General features: G+C 31.7%; 2 protein-coding genes across 3 annotated transcripts; both read right to left on the bottom strand.

Moving 5' to 3' along the window:
* Window positions 1-1,729: 1,729 nt before the first annotated feature.
* Window positions 1,730-20,466, bottom strand: LOC116412744 (lipopolysaccharide-induced tumor necrosis factor-alpha factor homolog). Of its 2 annotated transcripts, none has more exons than XM_052895659.1 (3): window positions 20,368-20,466; window positions 7,206-7,346; window positions 1,730-3,620 (listed from the first exon to the last, which is right to left on the bottom strand). In XM_052895659.1, exons 2-3 carry the CDS (start codon window positions 7,337-7,339, stop codon window positions 3,518-3,520), a joined length of 237 nt encoding a protein of 78 aa, XP_052751619.1. In that variant the 5' UTR covers window positions 7,340-7,346; window positions 20,368-20,466; the 3' UTR covers window positions 1,730-3,517. The 2 variants fall into 2 exon arrangements, with proteins under 2 accessions (XP_052751619.1, XP_031763557.1); XM_031907697.2 differs by lacking the exon at window positions 20,368-20,466 and adding an exon at window positions 12,517-12,672.
* LOC113514822 (lipopolysaccharide-induced tumor necrosis factor-alpha factor homolog) lies at window positions 15,897-19,149 on the bottom strand. Its single transcript, XM_026898913.3, has 3 exons — window positions 18,873-19,149; window positions 17,102-17,420; window positions 15,897-16,195 (listed from the first exon to the last, which is right to left on the bottom strand). The coding sequence occupies exons 1-3, from the start codon at window positions 18,886-18,888 to the stop codon at window positions 16,093-16,095; spliced, it is 438 nt and encodes a 145-aa protein (XP_026754714.2). The 5' UTR covers window positions 18,889-19,149; the 3' UTR covers window positions 15,897-16,092.
* Window positions 20,467-21,762: the final 1,296 nt, after the last annotated feature.

Genomic DNA, 21,762 nt, shown 5'->3' with positions numbered 1-21,762 from the left:
ACTTTTTATATGAAGATTTTTTAACATTCCGTGCCATTTTTTAAACATTTATTCTCTCATACAAACTTTGTCCTAACAATTACAAAAACAACAAAAAAAATTTAAACAATAGGTGCAATCGTTCAGTGATATGAGATGATACGCTTACATACTTTTAGCAGTTTACTTTTATTTATACAATTGTGAAACATACATTTTGTAATACGTATTTTTCAAAATCGGTTATGTATTAAATTTTAGTTTATTGGTACTACACTATTGGTTTAGTGTGAATCACTAGTATTACACTAGTGATCCACACTGCCTTAGAACGTATAGACAGAATTTCCAAAAATAATATATTATTTACCCGCTGATTATGTAGCTTTGTATTGGCGAAAAAAATTTTAAAATTGGTTGAGTAGAGTTTAAGTTTATGTACTATGGTACATAAACTCAACAATCAAACTTTCCTCTTTATAATATTAGTTTATATAGACGTACATTATTCATCATTATCTCGGTCCCCAAAAAAATATCTAAAAAAAAAATAAGTTGCTTTATTTTGACGTGAAAAAAAGACATACAACGAACAAGCACATTTTCATTTTTATAACACACTAGTATTTAGAATTAATTAAATATGACTGAATAAACTTAATTGAACGCGGAATGTTTTTTTTTTATTCAGCTGTCCTCTAAACATATCTAGCTTTTTAAATAATGAAGAGCAATTGGCAGTTTTATAAATTTGTATGACTCTTCAAGCAATATTCGATGAATTTTACTAAATTCCTTCTGTGAAAGCTTGAATCTTTTATGCAGACGAAAGATATTTTTCCGCAAAGTTGTTCCTTTATGTTTACTACGTTAAACGCTACTTAGACAAAATTTTAAATTATTTGTTTAGTAAAACCGTTGTACCAGAGGGAGACTTTGTACAAAAGTCAATTGCTTGGGTACCTCTGTCCCATTCGTGTTTCAACCGTAAAGCAGCTGTGTTTGCATGGCTGTGTTTCGGTTTGAAGGGTGGGATATGGCGTGAATTTATTGGGTACAGAGGAATAACACCTGAGTCCTCAGGAATGGCAACGCATGGGGGGTATCATGGACGAAACAGTATGCTCTGTTATGTCCATGGTACTGCTCATGTCTATAGGCGACGGTTACCACTTTCCATCAGGTGGACCATCAGCTTGTTTGCCATTCTAAGTTGTATAAAAAAAGATAGCTCTAAAATTCATAATTTTTTAGATACACTTTTTTATAAACCTGAACAATTAGAGTGATTAGTCAATGTTACAATATATTAAGATATTCTTGGTATTTATGTCAACATATACATGAAATGTTTTAACGTCTTATTTATTAGTAACAGTATTTGAATAAAATGTATGTGAGCGCGCGCGTGCGTGCGTGCGTGCGTACGTGTGTGGTCAACCATATGTAAAAGTATTCTAAATTTCAAATCGATAGTATTAGTAGTTGCTGAAATTTAGTACTGTAACAGACGGATGGATGGATAAAATTGCACCATAATAGTCCCTTTGTATCTCTTTGTTAGGAACTCTAAAAAAGTGGATTAGTAAATAGGTACAAAAAAAGATTATTTGTGAATCAAAAAAAAAACTTTATTTCTTTATTATTAATTACATTCTTATTTTTGTTATAAATGTGAAATTTTAAATATTTGTAACTCAATCATTCTTAAACGACTGACCATATGAAATGAAAGTTGGTACAAAAATAGACCACACCTATATTAAAATATAGGGTACTTTATACTTATAATAACTTACATGCACAAAGTCTCGAGATATAGCTAATAATTACGATAAACTTATTTAACTCATAAATGCAAATAGGTTTATAAAATACAGCTTATAGTTACAATAAAAATTCTAATTACAAATGGAGGAAAAATACACATACATTTTTTCTTTGTAGATATCAAAAATATATTTATTGCCAAAGTTGTCGATACTTGTTCAATCATTCTAACAACCGATCAATTATTTCAAAATCAATGCTTTATCTCAGTTGCAATAATGTTTCTGTTTGTTTTAAATAGGTATACAAATAGAAACACCTAAGTGGTTTGATTAATTTTCACAATTATTAATATTAATTGTAAAAATTTATCAAAACACACTCTATTTGAACTCGTTAGTAAATTGAAATCAAAAAAATTGTCAAGCTATCAGATTTTCTTTACAAAATCCTAGTTGACTAGTACAAGTTACATATTTTATAAGATACAATATATTTATTCGAAATATTTGTATTCTTTCATAATATCGAAGAAAGATGTAGTAAAGTGTACAAATAAAAGACATAATTGAAAAATATTTAATTAATATTGAAAAAATGTAATCTCTTACTAATTTCTTTTTATTTTTGTTTACAATAAATCTTCATTTTTAATCTGTAATTTTACATATCTTCTAAAACTGATAATCCTATAATTTTCTTCCACTTTAAGGCATGATACATCACAGACCATTAATGGTATTATTTTCAAAACTTTGCTCATTTTTATCTGTTGCCTATATACATATATAATGGGAAATTCACGAACTCACTGTATTTTGTCGTTTCCGACAATTGTTTCGACTTCATCTGGAAGTCTTCTTCAGGGGGCGTTTGAAACTTTACGTCACATCATCTCGCCTCGCACTGCGGGCCGCAGTTCGCATAGCCCGTAATGACGTCGGTGAGAGCGAGGGTAGGGATGGAGATAACGGTGACCGGAGACAATGGTGTTGTCAGACTTAGACCTTGTCAAAACGTATATAGTGCATTACACTGCACACACATTCTATGAAGAATGTGGACACAGACAAGTCCGCTATGACGGACGCTTGCCCTCAGGCGTAACCACTATATACGTTTTAACAAGACCCAAATTTTAGCAAAAGAGAAGCTATTTATTCCTCGCAAGATCCGTGAAGCAATAGAAATTAGTCATCACCCTAATTTCAATAAAGACAAAGGGTGGACTTTGTCGCAAGTCTCGAGAACGTATCTCCAAGAATGTCGGAGATTACTACATGAATTACTGAAAGAAGATATAGCGAGCTCTGCGTATCAAATTGTGTTGGACAACTTAGAAAAGAGCAGCAGCAAAGAGGAGAGTCCTTTATAGTTAATGATAACTACACAAGATACAGCTACTCATCTCCGACAACACCATTGTCTCCGGTCACCGCTGTCTCCGTCCCTACCCTCGCTCTCACCGACGTCATTACGGGCTATGCGAACAGCGGCCCGCAGTGCGAGGCGAGATGATGTGAGGTAAAGTTTCAAACACCCCCTGAAGAAGACTTCCAGATGAAGTAGAAACAATTGTCGGAAACGACAAAATACAGTGAGTTCGTGAATTTCCCATTATGTATATATAGACAACATTAATGATCTTATAATTAATTTTACAAATACATCACCACACAGTCAAAAAACATTATTTATTGATACTGACAGTTAAAAATTAGGAATTATCATAAATTATCACATTAACAAATAAATATACTTAAATCTATTAACTCTGGTAAGTACCCAAATAAGAGTTACAATTCGGACAGTAGTGATCAGCGTTACGGCACGAGTTTGTACAATATGGTACACAAACACAGGGCCAGCACCTGAAATAAAGTATTTGACACACGTTATTATGTACTAAGTATTTGTACAATTGAAATATGTCTAAGAAATAGTAAGTTTATTAAAATCTGACAAACAATTTGAGTTGTTTCATTTAATATCTGGATCATCAATAAGTTATTGGTGTAATTCAAATAAATTAGGTAAGATTTTTCAGCTAAAAATAATATACCCATATATATATATATATATATTGAAAATTTGTAGCTCAATATTCAGCCAAACCGGTTTGACAAATTTAAAAATATATTAACATCTTTAGATCAACGGTGGGTCATATATGGCAATATCTATATATTTTAGTTACAATACCTATATAATAGCCTAATAACGAATACAGTAAATATCGCTTACTTAATATATAATAACGAAATTAAGAACTTCAACTTAATGAATATAAATCAAGAGCGATATCGAATTTTACCGATATTATACATGTCTACTATATTATATTATGAATTAGGTATATCATATGAATTCTTAGGCCACATGACGGCCTTTTCACAATTTGATTAAACAATCAAAAAGTTCATTCACTATGAACTAAATAATTAGGCCACGCTCCAATTTTGCTAAGAGCATTTTAGAAATGATTGCTAATATATTAATGTTCATATAATATAATATAGTTTTAAATGCAAATTAACAGGTGGAGTTATGGGTTGGTGCACAACAGCAATTAGAAGCACGTTACGTTTGACATACATACTTAGCTTGTATCGTGACCATTCAATGCGACGAGTAAAAAATTAAAACTATAAATTGATATAGTGAAATAAATATACATAATATTTTTAGTTTTAGAAATTATTTTATAAATCAAAATATTTTAAAATTTATTTGAATGGGCCACCCCTTTCTTTCCTGTGAATGTTGTAAGAGGTACCTAAGGGAATTTAATAATAGAAGCGTGGGCAGTAACGTCTCTCTTAAAACATCACCAAAATCTAACTGCGGTTGCCAACTCGCCTGGCAAGCTTGGCAACTACAGACAAAACTCCCCTTACGGAGAAGGGGAGTATATTCAACGGTGGACAGTTAACGGCTGGCACAATAATAAAATAGTTACATATTATAACATAAAATGTAGTCTATAAGTTATCAGTATTACAATATATTAATATAACTTAATACGTACATTCACTTTTGCTTTTTTATTATTGCTAAGAATTTCATATTTCGTTTGATTTTACCTTATAGCCGTTCTAAAAGAAATATTAAACGCATTAAGTAATAAAAACTTAAGAATGTCCAAAAACAAGCCAGCAGTCACTTTGTTATGTTCCACAACCTATTGCTTTGGTGCACGTTGCGTCTAGCCGTGCCTCACGCTGAGGTCACGAACCAAGGTCACAAATGTCACAATAGGTGTTAGCGGATGTTTTATAAATATACCTATACTTATTGTGATTAAGCCCCTAACAGGATTGTTTCTGTACACGGGATATTATAACATAGAAATTGTATTACGGAATATAGAAATTTTATATGGTATTTCGATCATTATAAGTTACTACAAATGGTGAAAATTGTTAGTTATACCTTTTTTGTTAATCAATTCTGAACTGATATTATTTTTACCTTATAAAAATTTTACTACTATATTCGTTCCATATAAATATTATCAAGATTGTAGTTTAAATTTTTTTATAAAATCTGTTTCCCAGCAAAGTTATTACTTGGCACGTGTTTGTTTTGTTGTATTGATAACTCCAAAACTCTAAATGTATGTAAAAATATTTTAAAATACGTTTAAAAGCCCTTCATTTGGGAACCCTAAATAATGGGTTAAAAATGTTTCCTTTCGGCAGTACTAGCATTTATTTAAACATATTACTATGTATTTATAATAATTATTAATATATTATAAATAGTAATACACCTCATATTGGTTCCACAGAAAATAAACGTTTAGGCAATATGTATGAATACCTACACACTGGGGGAAAAGGGATTGTTAGCAATGGAGTTCGACATTGCTAGCAATCTATCAGGTTGACCTCCACGTGGTTCCCCCTGGAAACCATCGTGAACAATTCTTGATGAATTCGTCACGATGGGCTAACTGACCTGCTTCATCCTCACCTATCATCCTTCACTGGTGTCCCGCCGGTGTATACCAATAGCACGGGTGAGGCAACCATTCCATTATCACCCATTAAAAAAAATACCTACACACTTAGCTGAGTGTTGTCCATTTTGGTCGCATAATTCCTAATTAGGTATAAGTCTATTTTTGTATATCCTTTTTTTATTGATATGCGCCAAATTAATACCTATCAACTGGGTGCTTAACAGTTGAACAACCGATAGTATTCCTTCCGTGGTGTAGTTAAAAATGCATATGACCTAGCTGCGACATGCGGGTTCACATCCCACTTGATAAAACTATCAGAAAGTATACTCATTTGGTGTATATACCTATCTACTTTATATATTCCTTAGTAAACACACGTATCTATTTATAATCTGTTATGAAGTAGGTATACGGTCGGCATGTCGGCATGCATATAAAGATAATGATCAATGATTACATAATCACTTTGTACTAAATTCTACACGGCATACAAATTACTTAGTGACATAAATTTTGGTGACGCAGACAGAATAATGTGTATCAGTCATAGATCAGTCAGGGTAGATCGAAATATAAGTAATTCTTAAAAGTTTTTATAAACTAATATCTGTCTATCATAGTCATATGAAGTCCCTTATAAGGTGAAAATGGAATAGTAACCACACGAGCGATATTGGTTTATAATAATTGAACCAGTTTGATGATTTTACCTAGAAATTCCAGTAACGATGGCATGGAGTTCGACCAAACAAATTCTATCGTTAGCAAAGGGTTCTATTTTAATAAAATGACAGTAACAAAATAATAAGTTAAGGCCACTTTAGCGCGGGTCGATTATTCCAAAATCGAATACTTAAAAAGAGTAATTTTAAGAAAAGTACCCACGCATTCCAAGATTATTAAAGAGAGCTATTTTAAGAGAGCTTGAATACGGAGAAACGAGGTTCATTATAATATTTATTGTATATCAATCTTGAATCTTTTCTAATTTGCGACAAAAGCGTACCCGGCAGCAAATTGGGACAGGACGACCGGCGCCGTTAGTCAGACATGAGATTTACGCTGATGGCGCAGTGGGTGGATCAAGGCGGCAGCGTAACTGTTGACGGGGAGCAAGCAGGCAATAGATATATACTTTTACATATAGAACTGTAGGATGAAGAAGCAACGAGATTTATTTCGACAAGTACCGATCACTACACTGTTTCCAACCAACTTCAAAAAGAAGTAAATTCTCAATTCAGTTGTGTTTTTATTATGTTTGTTACCTCATAACTCCGTCGGTTAATAACCGACTTGGAAACTTCTTTTTCTTATCTGAAAGGACATATGTTCTTTATAGATTAATCCCAAAGAAATGTTATCAAAATCGGCTCAGTAGTTTCATTTTAAATCAAAACAACGAGTTTTGTCACAAGTGAAGCCAGTTTTTTTTTTTTTTTGTGGGACACAATCATTACTGAACTACATATTTTGCAAAAGTACTTACAAAAATAGGCACAAAACTAGTGCAATTATGTGTGTTTTTGTTGTTGATTTATGATCAACTTTAGTCACTATCGTCGAATGGCACGACGGACAGATCAATTGAGTTGGTTTAGGGCCAACTGGTGCAATGTTCATTTTGAACCTGGAACAAAAAGAAAAAAAAATTTACCAAATTTTCAACGATTCCAATACCTTGAAAATTCTACTCTACAGAAAAGAAACATCTTGTGTGTGGCAAGTAAAACATCAAGTGTCGTAACTTTAATTATCCTTAACCAAATTTTAAGTGAATAAAGAGGAAAACTGCAAAATTATCTGCATCGATAATTCTGCCTCTAATTCTGCTTATAAGTAACTATAGATAATCTACGATAACATAGCACGCGTTTCCAAAAACAAAAAAAATAAATAAAAATGTGTGAATAAAAATATGTACAAAGTTTCGATCAAACCGAACAAATACAATACTCTCTGGCCGAACCGCTACTAAAACTTCACAAACATTACAGAAAGAAAATAAAGAGTTTCCTCACAAACATAAACAGTGCACCACGTTTGTATATGGTCACACATATTGAGGTAAAAATTTGGACAGACATGCCATGTGGTGTAGACAGTCTATACCTATGTTTGCAAGATATTTTCAGTTTTAAAAAATTGGATACGACAGTTAAATTACAGGATTCCGATGAATAAGAATTGTAGCCCATTAGGTGCATCATTGGCTGATGAGAGTAATACCCACCACAGTGTATTTTGTGCATGATACAGTTCATGTTACTATATATATAATATGTATTTAAGGCTCGCCTATTTTATGTTTAGGCTGATTTAGACTAAGCTTCTACTTATTCCTATTTAGTTTAGTCTATTTATATGATAAATTACACTACTACAGACAAATATTAACAATTTGGTGAACTAAATGTAATAGTAAATAAAATTAAAGCAATATGAGATCATAAAAGACCTTGAAATTAATCATTGCAAAAAACCATACATAGTATAATTTTCATAGTAAAACTAGCTGACCCCGTAAACGTTATTTTACCACTTATTGCGAAATATAAAAATCGTGATTAAAATACAGGGGTTTATCGTAAAACGATGAAACTTTAAAGTTGTATGTATTTTTCAATGCTAAATCATAATAAAATAAAAAAAAATTGACAAAAAAAAATGTGTGGTGTGGTGTAGGGTGGGTCACCCTATTATCATTGATGGGTATGAAAAATAGATGTTGGCCGATTCTCAGACCTACCATTGCATATTGATGCACACAAAATTTCATAAATATCGGTAAAGCCGTTTCGGAGGAGTTTGGTAACAAACACCGTGACACGAGAATTTTATATATTAGATATAATTCCTCACGTTATGGCATTCTCAAAAATATATAGCATTATTTATGTGCAATTATGAGATATAATATATACTATAAATTTTGGTACGTTGAATAACATTTTTTAATTCTGATAATGTTGTAGCGGCCCCATTGTTAATTATATACCTATTCAATCAGATCAACTTCCACGTGGTCACCTGTGGAAACCAACATGATTAATTCCTGGTAAATTTATCATGATGGACCAACGGACGTGACATCATCCTCGCCTATATATCTATATCATACTTTTCGAATTCTAATTGAATGGCATCCAAACGATGTTTCAATATAAAAGGCGTAAGATCACAAAGAACTGCTGCGTGGTATTTACCGCGGTGACATCACACCTTATTAAATATCTACACCGCTTTTTTGAAAGATGTGAATGAATGTGTGCGATATGTTGATAAACAGTGATATCCGATGTATAACTGTGTAGTCGTATATCAGAAAATATGACTCAGTTAAAACGTCAACTGTCGGCCTTGTGTAATTATTACATATTTTAGCACACATTTTAACAGTTCCTACCAAATTGCAAAGACCGATATGCAACGTCGATCTTTTTTAATTCTTTAAAAATAAAAATGTAACCTCGCTTGCTTTATCGTATATACTGTCAAAGCACTAATGAGGGAGATAAATGATTGTAAAGTCAGGCTTTCATTAGTCCTACCGTGGATAATTTACTAAATAATAACCACCAGAGGGAGACTTTGTACAAAAGTCGATTGCTTGGGTACCTCTGTCCCATTCGTGTTTCAATCGTGAAGCAGTTGTGTTTGTATGGCTGTGTTTCGGTTTGAAGGGTGGGATATGGCGTGAATTTACTGGATACAGAGGAATAATACCTGAGTCCTCAAGAATGGCAACGCATGGGGGGTATCATGGACGAAACAGTATACTGTGTTATGTCCATGGTACTACTCATGTCTATAGGCGACGGTTACCACTTTCCATCAGGTGGGCCGTCAGCTTGTTTGCCATTACTAAGTTGTATAAAAAAAACCACCATCTGGAAGACATTCCAAGGAAGATCGCGCGAAGGTCAACCTCGCTTGATATATTGCTAGGTTCATTGATCTCCATTACTAGTAATGTTTCAACCTATATACTCGTACATGTCTTGAAGGTAGGCGCGGTGCGACATGCCATTGACACATTATTCAATGATGTCGCAATTACTATGACTTACCTTGATTCTTCTGAGGTAAACGACCAGATATCTGCAGTTTCTAACAAATTATCTTTTGCAACAATGTCACCACTTCTGATCTCCTAACGAAGCCTAAGTTCAGCATGTATGCAAAAATAACCAAGGGAAAGGAAAGACAGCGCAAACAACTAATTGCGTTTATTAATGTAAACAATGGGGCAGATAGCATTGCCTCAATAGCTTGTAATGGTATTACCCTTATACAAAACAGGAAATATCTTTGTCAAAATAATTTTACGTTGATAATAGAGTAGTTTCTACCTACATACCATTTATTTCCATGAAATCTGTTCTACAAGTGTAAATCAAACATAAAGTTTACACTGACTGCGTTATCAGAGATAAAATATTCTCTACTTCTGAAATACACACGAGTCATTTTGTACCATAAACAGCTATTGCGTTTCAGATAAGACAAATAACGTCTAATTCCGTCATCAAACAATGATTAATGAAATACTTTCCTTCTATCTTTATGTCATAATCTCAAAGTTTTTAAACAGCCTTAAAAAAATTACAAAAAAAAGACTGTTATATTTGACATTCACCTCATATATTGCCTTGCATTTTCTAAAGACTAAGATACTCGATTTCTGGCGTATATCTTACCCTATAATTTTACTGATATGTCCAGCCTTCAAGCATACACGCAGCGATGCACAACTGCTTGGAAGCAAACACACGAATGGTACAGAAACCCCAAGCAGACTTTTGTACAAAATCTTCTCGTAATATTTTTAGAACTACTTGACAAATAATTTCTTAGACATTAGAATTAAAAATTATATTTTAATAAAAATCCAATTATGTTTAAAATTATAAATACGGAACTGAACTCATTATTAAAAAAAAATCGAAACTTATTATATTTTAATTCTAACATATTTATTGCTTAACATAAAAACTGAACACGTCAAACTAAGAACCTCCTTTCTTTCGTCGGCTGAAAAAACTAGGAAATATTCTATAAAACCTTGATGCAAATCTTCAATCAATTGTTGTACGATCAATGCCATTTTTTAGTTGGATTTTTATGTCGTTTTTATGGTGTGCATGAATCATTTGTTAGCACTACCAGTAACATAATTGCTAGGTTTGGCAATACTATTCGTATTTACATGGCATAACAATTTCTATTACCTATATATATATTATACTCTTTTTGTATGTTTAAGTGTTTATTTGTAATTTATCCATTCTATAACCTATAGAAAGCTACATTATCAAAAAGTAACGTAGACCATGTAGTATTTAAAAAAAGAATAGAAATCCTTACAGAAATTACATTAATATAACCCAAAATATCAAAAATTTGCCTAATAAAATATAAAATACTAATTTATCTTTCTATTAAATAGATAGCGATCCCATGCGACACCAAAGCGAATTACTAGTCATTCCTAAATTGATAGGTTAAATATACATTATAATATACCTATTATGATATCATGCATTACATAAATCCTGAAGTACCTATTTTTAAACATTTTCAGAAAACAAGGAAATTCCTAATACATTGTCTTACTAAAATGAGTCTGGACAAAAGTTGACTTAAGTACCTTCGTCCTGCTCGTGTTTTAACTAGCAAGAAGTGCTAGCAAAATTATTTTCAACCAACTTCAAAAAAAGTGGTTCGGTTGTATTTTTTTTTTTATGTTTATGTCAGCCCTTAATTGTCCACTGCTGAACATAAGCCTTCCCCATAAAGGAAGTTTTGCCAGTTGTTGCCACTCTTAGAAGGCTTGATGACAACCGCAATTAGGTTTTGGTGATATTTGAAGAGGGGCGCTGCTGCCCATCCCTCAACTATTAAGTTCCCTTAGTCGTCTCTTACAACACTCGCTGGAAAGGAAGGGGTGACCCATCCTGTACCAGGACGATACGGTAGATTAATAAGATTGTGTTCCGCAAAACAAAAGCCAACTTCAATGGTGGCAAAACCAGTTATTTCGACTTTAAAACTAAACCACTGAACCGATTTTCATAAATTTCCTAGGGGCCAATCTATAAGTATATCCTTTTGAGATAAAAAATTTCCAAATTGATTTGCGATTGACAGAGTTATGGAATAACAAACAAAAATAATACAACCGATTGAGAACTTTTTTCTTTTTGAAGACGGTTGACAGTCTCTATAGATTCTACCTATTTTTGAAATAAAAAATAATTTTCCAAATTGTTTTCCAATTGACAGAGTAACAGACATGAAAAAATACAACCGAATTGAGTACCTTAAAGTATTAGATTCTCATAAGAGTGACTAATTTAAATGGAACTCGATCCGAAGTAGGCATATAATTATTATACTATTATAGCATGACCGCGCAAGCGCAGTCCGAAGCCTCCGAAGGATTCAATAATCAAAGTTACTCATAATAAAAAAGAACTCTGTCCTTAACTTGTCACGCACGACTATTTTCGAATTAACTGCACGCTCAGGTTATCTATTGTAAAAAGACTTATTAAAATTGGTTCATAACTTTTAAAGTTATTGCTTAATATACACATGCGAATTGAGAAACTACTCAGTTTAGAAATAACTTAAAAATATATAAAACAGCATTGTTTATAGTCAGTAGAATTGTTCTAATAAATCCAAAGCAAATAATACTCGTATTCTGAATTCTTCGCGACCATGAATCTGTTTAACAACATTAAGATACATTAAAGGTATAGAAGGCTTAGATATAAACGAAAGTGAAAACTTACCGGTTTTATGGACAGCACAAAAACTCAGAATTAAATGGCCAACCACTTGTTGTAGTCACGGACGCGTCCGACTCCTGCGGCGTTGACTAATAACTGAGTTCATCCAAATGTTACACGCGATCGTATTGTCAGTAATTATCAGTAACTTTTACGTTCATATATTAGATATCTTTCACTTATTATTTATAGATAAATTACCTGCTCTTTAAACAAATTAAAAACCGGCATTCTTTTGTTGTTTGAATTAAAATAAACATGTAGGTATATTGACAGCCAAAGTACAAAACAATGATTTATATTGATTTTACCTACTTGCATGTAGAATTTATTACTTTTAAGAAGCGTGTAAAAGAACCGCGTTTTAATTTGCTTTATTTATATATAATACTCGATATAGAGGTTTATTTAAATCGAAGCATTTGGCGTTCCATTGTTTCTGCCTACCCTAATGGGAGACAGGTGTGACAGATATGTATGTATGTATGTATGTACTTGACATTATAGTCAATTCTGAATTAATTTTGATAACCATTTTTATAGTCTAAAGTATTTAATACGGTATTGGTCCCATTTTAATTTTTTTAAATTTTTATTTCCCTTTTATTTCCTTTTTATTTCCTTAACCTAACTTAACATTATTTAGAAATTGAAATTATTTTCGAACTTCTATAATTATATATTAAATATTAGATAAGTAACCAACAACTCTACTAACATCTATTATTTTTTCGATTCAGATTTTAAAAAGGTGTTTTGAATGAACTTTTATTAAAGTATATATATGTATACTATAGATATTAAACCATTTACATCAATATTAGGACTCGTGAATAAACCTAAAATGCCTATCTCTTGAATGAAGTTATCTAATATAATAATAATAGATATTCGTTTGACCATACTTCCTGTCAATTTAAGGTAAAAACAACACTTGAGAATAAGAAAGAAAAAAGATCAATCTATCTGTTTAGTTATATATATATTTATATATAAATAATAATAATAAATAATCTATAAAATATAAATAAGGCAATCCAACGTGGAAATGCCGCAAGTGTCATGGGGACCTTTGGGTCGGGTCTCCTACGGATCATGAATACGACTGATCATTATTTTTTTATGTGATTAAAACTTTATTGCATGTATTATATAAATATAATATATATTTCCAATAAAAAATAATAATAAATAAATATATATTGTTACTGAGGACTATCATGTTATGCTACTGTAAGTATACCCTCTTTTTTATGCAATTTAGAATCGCAAACATGGTAACCGTCGTCTATAGACAAGACACCTTCATACTGAAACAACGAAGCAAGCAGAGCTGCTTCATTACAACAAGACAAGTGGGACAAAAGTGCCAAAATACTTACACTTATATGGAAATTTATTACATTTTTATTGATTGAATTAGCTAAATATATTTTTTAAATGCGACTACAAAATTATAAATGATAAAATATGAAGAAACAAATACAAAAAAAAATGCAATCAAATTAAAAATCTCCTTTTTAAAGTCGATTAAAAATCAATCAATTAAATTCTTCAACTGCTGATTTTAAAAATTATCAACAATTTTTTGGGAACAACCTAATTCTTGATTGCTGATTACTTCAATTACTCATCCAATGATATTGATCATTTATCTATTTATATTGATTATTTATCTATTTATCTTATCTGTATTTTTATAGAATAAATATGAGTCAGAATTTAATAAAAATAGATATCAAGCTATATATATTAATTACGCCATTTTGTGTAAGCAATTTCAAACAAGTATTTTTTTTATCTCATACGTATCATGTGTGAGATAAAAAAAAATACTTGTATTTAGGCAAGAAGGTAAGTAGATATAAATGTATAATCATCTACTTCATTTACAAAATTGATAAACGGGTATTACCCCCTCACACAGTAAAATGTAAACGGTCATGCATTACGGTTTTAAAGGTATTTCCTTCTGCGCAGGTTGTTAAATAAGCTTTTTTCTTCCTTCTTGTCAAGGTCTTATTAGAGGCTAAATCTTCTTAAAGAAAGGCCACTTAATTTTCAGTTTTCAGCCTAAAGTTGAAAATCGGCAACACGCTCTGTTGCTAAACAATTTATAGACCACTGTTTTTTTTTATACAACTTAGAATGGCAAACAAGCTGACAACCCACCTGATGGAAAGTGGTAACCGTCGCCTACAAACATGAGCAGTACCATGGACATAACAGTACCGTAATCATTTAGCATCAGACTGACCTTTTGTTTAGTTTAATTAGTTAAAATTGTCTCTCAGATTGTATTTTATTATAACTTACTTATCAGATTGTATGAATTGTTTAATATACAATAAAATCAATTCATTGATTTATTTCTTTATATAATATAAATACTGGCGAGGCACCAGTGAAGGATAATAGGTGAGGATGAAGCAGGTCACTTAGCCCATCGTGACGAATTCAACAAGAATTGTTCACGATGGTTTCCAGGGACGAACCACGTGAAGGTCGACCTAATAGGGCATTATGCTAGCAATGGGGCTTTCAAACTCCATTGCTAACAATTCCTTTCCCCCCCCCAGCTCCATTATATTGTACACTATCTACCACTAAACAAATCTAGATCAATATATATAATCCCTTGATGGTAGTATTCTACCAGCGAAATTGAACCTTTTTTATTAAAGAAACATGGATCATAATGCCGTTGCCATATGGTCCTGAGATAGAATGAGCTACTCCTTCCTTTCCCGTGGATGTAGTAAGAGGCAACTAAGGGAATTTAATTGGGGATGGGCAGCAGCATCCCACTTAAAATATCACCAAAAGCCTAACTGCGGTTACCAAACTGCCTACCAAGTATGACAACTATTGGCAAAGCCTCCCTAATGGAGAATGCCTATGTTCAGCAGTGGGCAGTTAACAGGTGATATATATATATATAGTAAAATAAAAAAATTTGAATATAAATAGCTGAATGCGCCTTATTGTATATGCTTTTTATAGCACATTTATAGCGCCTATATTTTTTGTGAATGTTATGTAGTATATTTACAGATTACTTATTATTAATAAGAAAGGTATATCGTCTGTTGCGTATAATTTAATATTTATTAGATATTTGAAATCATATGATTTAAAAAAAACGACCTTTTTAAAATACCTCTTTAATAAATGAGTAATTACCTAAAATAATATTACTTACATATTAAAATTAATTCATATAAATAAAAATAATAATTTAATTTATAATATTATAGAATAGGTACTCTCTCCTGTTGTAGTCAAATTTAAAAATATATATAATAATTATATATCATATTTGTTATATATATAAATAATAATTTAATTTATTTAATAATCTATTATGCATAGAGTTTTATACACCACTACAACAATAAATGCACAAATATTACTATTAATAATGTAATAATTATAGAAGTACTAATACATTATAATATTGTGTATTTTATATCCGTCGTCTCTTACATTTAATGTATTGGATTTAATCACCTCTTGCAATATTTTAGTAGTAAAAGAGAGTATTAAAATTTATTATTAATTACTTAAACAATTACCAACCTAATTCTTATATGTACCTATATAATTGCCACATTTTGAGCAATAATGATCCAAATTTAAACACGAATCCGCACAGTATGGTAAACATGCACAGAACCATAACCTGAAATGATAAAATTACATTAGTAAAAACAGTTCTGTCGTGATAGAGAAGAAGGGTATTTAAACAGAAGAATAGGTACATTTTGAATGTAGTTGTTTTTTTCTTAGAGCTGGTGTAACGGTGAAAATAAAACCAGTCAGGCGCATGTTGAACTCACACACTGAGGGGCTAATATAGATATAAAATAGCATGTTCTTATGTACATATGTAAACTGTAAACATAGTAGTTCCAATTATTGATACAGCAATTTGGAATTCCTTATTATGGGTTTAAATTGTAGTTAAAAACTGAACTACATAACTAAAACTGAAATTAAAATTGATGACCATATGTAAAAAGATAAAAATGAAAAAACGCCCTGCTCACTTTATAGAAGGCTCAAAATTCTTTGTCCTTTGTGGCCCAAATTTCTAAATGTAACTATCAAATATTTCATAACACCACAAATGTTACAGATTATGTTGTATAACCATACATGGTATTTATACTACTTTATCACTTCCCAGAACTAAAGTTTCAAGACTCTGCGTTTAAGATTCAAACAAATAAAAAAAAAATTGTGACTTATACTAAAATAGCTACAACTACTTCGATGTATTAATTTTTTTATGCTTGTAATCCTGAAAAGTATTGTATTGTAATATTTATATAAATAGGTATCTACTGCAGTGTAAATTAATTAAAATGTAGTACTTCAAGTTTTTAGTAAAACTAATAAGGAAAAGACGATATCTTTCTATGTAGTGAGCAATAACATGTGTTCGTATGTTCATTAATGCAAACCTGTATCTGAATTATGATAAGGTAATAAAACTTTATTATTCGCTTAATCAAAGTAAACCATAAAATGAATGACAAAAAGTTTAGATTCGACAAACATGTCAGCTCCTTTTAGGTTGACTTACCCGAACACGCAGAACAGTAAAGCTATTAAATGTGTGCGTATTGTCGGGTTTCTACTAATTCTCGTCGTTACATTTTGGTAGCATGATTTACATGTCACTCTGGTAGGATTTGGGCCCACCGATTGTTCTAGATTGACTGCTGAAATTGTTGCAGGCATTGGAGTTGCAGCCCTCTCTGGAGTCACCTGTGAAATCCCAGGTGCTGAGGGAGCTTGCGGTAGACCAGGATATGGAGGTGGATTAATATAAGGTAGACTCTGTTCGGCTTCGTTGAGCGGTGGGTAAACGGATTGGTTATCGTCTACACGTACTTCTTTATCTGAAAATTTGAAAGTTTATATTTTTTATTTTTATAACACAAGGGGCAAACGGACATGCGATTCACTTAATGGTAAGTAACTACTGCCGCCCATGAGCACCCGCAATACCGGAGGAATTGCTAATGTGCTGCCGACCTTTTAAAAAGGAATAACCTTTTAAAAAGGAATACAGTGACAATACATGAATCGAAATAAAAATACACCTTACTCTATCACAAAACCACGTTTATACGAAATTTGATTCCAATTGGAAATTCATGTAAAAAACTAGAAAACAAAGTGGCATTCCTAATTATAATATTAATAAAAACGAGAATTGTTATATATCTATGTAAATACAATACATTATTCTTATGATAATATTTAATATTCAATAATTTAAATATAGGAGTAGTAATAAATATAGAGACAAAGATTAAAACGGAACGTGATCCTATTTACGCTGGATAATAATGTAATAATTTATAAAGGAATATTTTTCCTTAAGAATTTGTATGTATTATGAAAAGGTAGTGGGTAATAAATCTCCTATCGTAGTAATCTCGAAACGGTAAATAAGAAAAATGAGTTATAACATTTTCCAGCCGAAATTTCATATATCTCAAATAAAAATAAACAGTATTAAATCTTATTGTTTATATTGTTATCAAATTTAATAAAACCGGTTAAGTGAAGGAAGGGATTGTTTTTTTAATGGGTGATAATGAAATGGTAACCCCGCCTGCGCTTTCGGTATACGCTGGAGGGGCACCAGTAAGGGATGAGGTGACGATAAAGCCAGATCAGTTAGCCCATCAAGACCAATTCTACTAGAATTATCCATGATAGTTTCCAGGGGATTCGCGTGGAGGTCGACCTGATTGTTAGTAATAGGGACTAACAACCTACTAGCGACTATGACTATGTTTGCTTTATGCTAAGATTCATATTCGTATAGACAATTAAAAAGTGTACATTGAAATTAGCTTTATCTGAGCTGCTACTACTATTTTAAACTACAAACATTCGTTTCGCCTCAATTTCTAGGAAATTGAAATTAATCAAAGGTCAATAATAGAAAAATAGATCAAGTGTTAATCGTTCTAGCCGTATTCTCTCGGCATAGAATAGTCCATCTCTTTCTCTCCTATGAGCATCGTAAGAGGCGACTAACAGAATTTAATTGGGTAGCAGCGTCTCTTTTAAAACGTCACCAAAGCCTAACTGCGGTTACCGATATATCAGCAAAGCGTGGCAACTACTGACAAAACTCGCCAAAGGTTCTATTAAAACCGATAACATGTATCACTTCCAATAGAGATCAACGTAGATGGCGCTCGTGGTTTAAACAATTTATCTCTTTAAAATTATTCGTCTACTAACGGCAAAAAATACACATTTATAAATAAAGGACTTTCTGAGTATTTCTTAGTGTATTAATAAGTTTTAAAAGTCTAATTAAAAATACTTACTATCTGCCGCTTTCATTTTGGAAGATACTGAAAGCACCGAAACAAAATATTTATAATAAACGGGAACGTACTGCGTTCCCGTAGAACAGTAGCCCGAACGAACGAATACAAATGACTAACATTTTTATGGCTCACTTCCAACTCCGATAGGCATGCCTAGACGTGATATCTTAGACAAGGTCGCTGGGTGAAAATTAATTTCGGAAATAAAATTACGAGTATACCATTAATTTTCACGTATTCAAACATAACAAAACCAAGTTTTGAAATCAACTCAGCGCAGCAGAATTTCCAAACCGATACGATACCTTCAAAAATATACGATGTAGATACCTTCAAAAATAACATATTTATTTAAAATAAAACTGCTGGGACACCTGCCATTCTTCCGGCGTTGTAGATGCTCATGTGCAGCGGCATGTTTGTTTGTATATTACTGAGATGCCAAACAAGCATACAGCCCACCTGATGATAGCAATTACCGTAGCCTATGAGCGCCTGCAATACCAGGGGTATTACATGCACGTAACCAACCCTAAAGAAACCTCTTTACCCCTTCTGTGAACCCCATGCTGTAGTCTCTTTGAAAAACCTCATTCAATTCAAGTTCATTCTCTTACAATACTCGCTGGAAAGGAAGGGGTGACCCATCCTATACCAGGACAATACGACAGATTAATAATATTGTGTTCCACAAAACAAAAGCCAACTTCAATGGTGGCAAAACCAGTTATTTCGACTTTAAAACTAAACCACTGAACCGATTTTCATAAATTTTCTATGGGGCCAATCTATAAGTATATCCTTTTGAGATAAAAAAATTCCAAATTGATTTGCAATTGACAGAGTTATGAAAAACAAACAAAAATAATACAACCTATTGAGAACTTTTTTCTTTTTGAAGACGGTTGACAGTCTCTATAGGTTCTACCTGTTTTTGAAATAAAAAATAATTTTCCAAATTGTTTTCCAATTGACAGAGTAACAGACATGAAAAAATACAACCGAATTGAGTACCTTAAAGTATTAGATTCTCATAAGAGTGACTAATTTAAATGGAACTCGATCCGAAGTAGGCATATAATTATTATACTATTATAGCCTGACCGCGCAAGCGCAGTCCGAAGCCTCCGAAGGATTCAATAATCAAAGTTACTCATAATAAAAAAGAACTCTGTCCTTAACTTATCACGCACGACTATTTTCGAATTAACTGCACGCTCAGGTTATCTATTGTAAAAAGACTTATTAAAATTGGTTCATAACTTTTAAAGTTATTGCTTAATATACACATGCGAATTGAGAAACTACTCAGTTTAGAAATAACTTAAAAATATATAAAACAGCATTGTTTATAGTCAGTAGAATTGTTCTAATAAATACTAAGCAAATAATACTTGTATTCTGAATTCTTCGCGACCATGAATCTGTTTAACAACATTAAGATACACTAAAGGTATAGAAGGCTTAGATATAAACGAAAGTGAAAACTTACCGGTTTTATGGACAGCACAAAAACTCAGAATTAAATGGCCGACCACTTGTTGTAGTCACGGACGCGTCCGACTCCTGCGGCGTTGACTAATAACTGAGTTCATCCAAATGTTACACGCGATCGTATTGTCAGTAATTATCAGTAACTTTTACGTTCATATATTAGATATCTTTTACTTATTATTTATAGATAAATTACCTGCTCTTTAAACAAATTAAAAAAAGGCATTCTTTTGTTGTTTGAATTAAAATAAACATTGACAGCCAAAGTACAAAACAATGATTTATATTGATTTTACCTACTTGCATGTAGAATTTATTACTTTTAAGAAGCGTGTAAAAGAACCGCGTTTTAATTTGCTTTATTTATATATAATACTCGATATAGAGGTTTATTTAAATCGAAGCATTTGGCGTTCCATTGTTTCTGCCTACCCTAATGGGAGACAGGTGTGACAGATATGTATGTATGTATGTATGTACTTGACATTATAGTCAATTCTGAATTAATTTTGATAACCATTTTTATAGTCTAAAGTATTTAATACGGTATTGGTCCCATTTTAATTTTTTTAAATTTTTATTTCCCTTTTATTTCCTTTTTATTTCCTTAACCTAACTTAACATTATTTAGAAATTGAAATTATTTTCGAACTTCTATAATTATATATTAAATATTAGATAAGTAACCAACAACTCTACTAACATCTATTATTTTTTCGATTCAGATTTTAAAAAGGTGTTTTGAATGAACTTTTATTAAAGTATATATATGTATACTATAGATATTAAACCATTTACATCAATATTAGGACTCGTGAATAAACCTAAAATGCCTATCTCTTGAATGAAGTTATCTAATATAATAATAATAGATATTCGTTTGACCATACTTCCTGTCAATTTAAGGTAAAAACAACACTTGAGAATAAGAAAAAAGATCAATCTATCTGTTTAGTATATATTTATATATAAATAATAATAATAAATAATCTATAAAATATAAATAAGGCAATCCAACGTGGAAATGCCGCAAGTGTCATGGGGACCTTTGGGTCGGGTCTCCTACGGATCATGAATACGACTGATCATTATTTTTTTATGTGATTAAAACTTTATTGCATGTATAAAATAAATATAATATATATTTCCAATAAAAAATAATAATAAATAAATATATATATTGTTACTGAGGACTATCATGTTATGCTACTGTAAGTATACCCTCTTTTTTATGCAATTTAGAATCGCAAACATGGTTACCGTCGTCTATAGACAAGACACCTTCATACCGAAACAACAAAGCAAGCAGAGCTGCTTCATTACAACAAGACAAGTGGAACAAAAGTGCCGAAATACTTACACTTATATGGAAATTTATTAAATTTTTATTGAT

The sequence above is a fragment of the Galleria mellonella genome, unplaced genomic scaffold (assembly GCF_026898425.1).
Source record: "Galleria mellonella isolate WM207_F2 unplaced genomic scaffold, CSIRO_AGI_GalMel_v1 utg300, whole genome shotgun sequence".
Classification (NCBI taxonomy): domain Eukaryota; kingdom Metazoa; phylum Arthropoda; class Insecta; order Lepidoptera; family Pyralidae; genus Galleria; species Galleria mellonella.
The sequence above is the reverse complement of the archived record's forward strand: the minus strand, read 5'-3'. Positions and strand labels throughout refer to the sequence as shown.

Coding starts and splice junctions, on each gene's coding strand:
- LOC116412744 (XM_052895659.1), bottom strand. CDS start 7,339: ATGAACATTGCACCAGTTGGCCCTAAACCAACTCAATTGATCTGTCCG. Junction 3,621..7,205: donor CTAGTTTTGTGCCTATTTTT/GTAAGTACTTTT, acceptor ACTTTATTTCAG/GTGCTGGCCCTGTGTTTGTG.
- LOC113514822 (XM_026898913.3), bottom strand. Junction 16,196..17,101: donor TTACTGTTCTGCGTGTTCGG/GTAAGTCAACCT, acceptor TTATCATTTCAG/GTTATGGTTCTGTGCATGTT.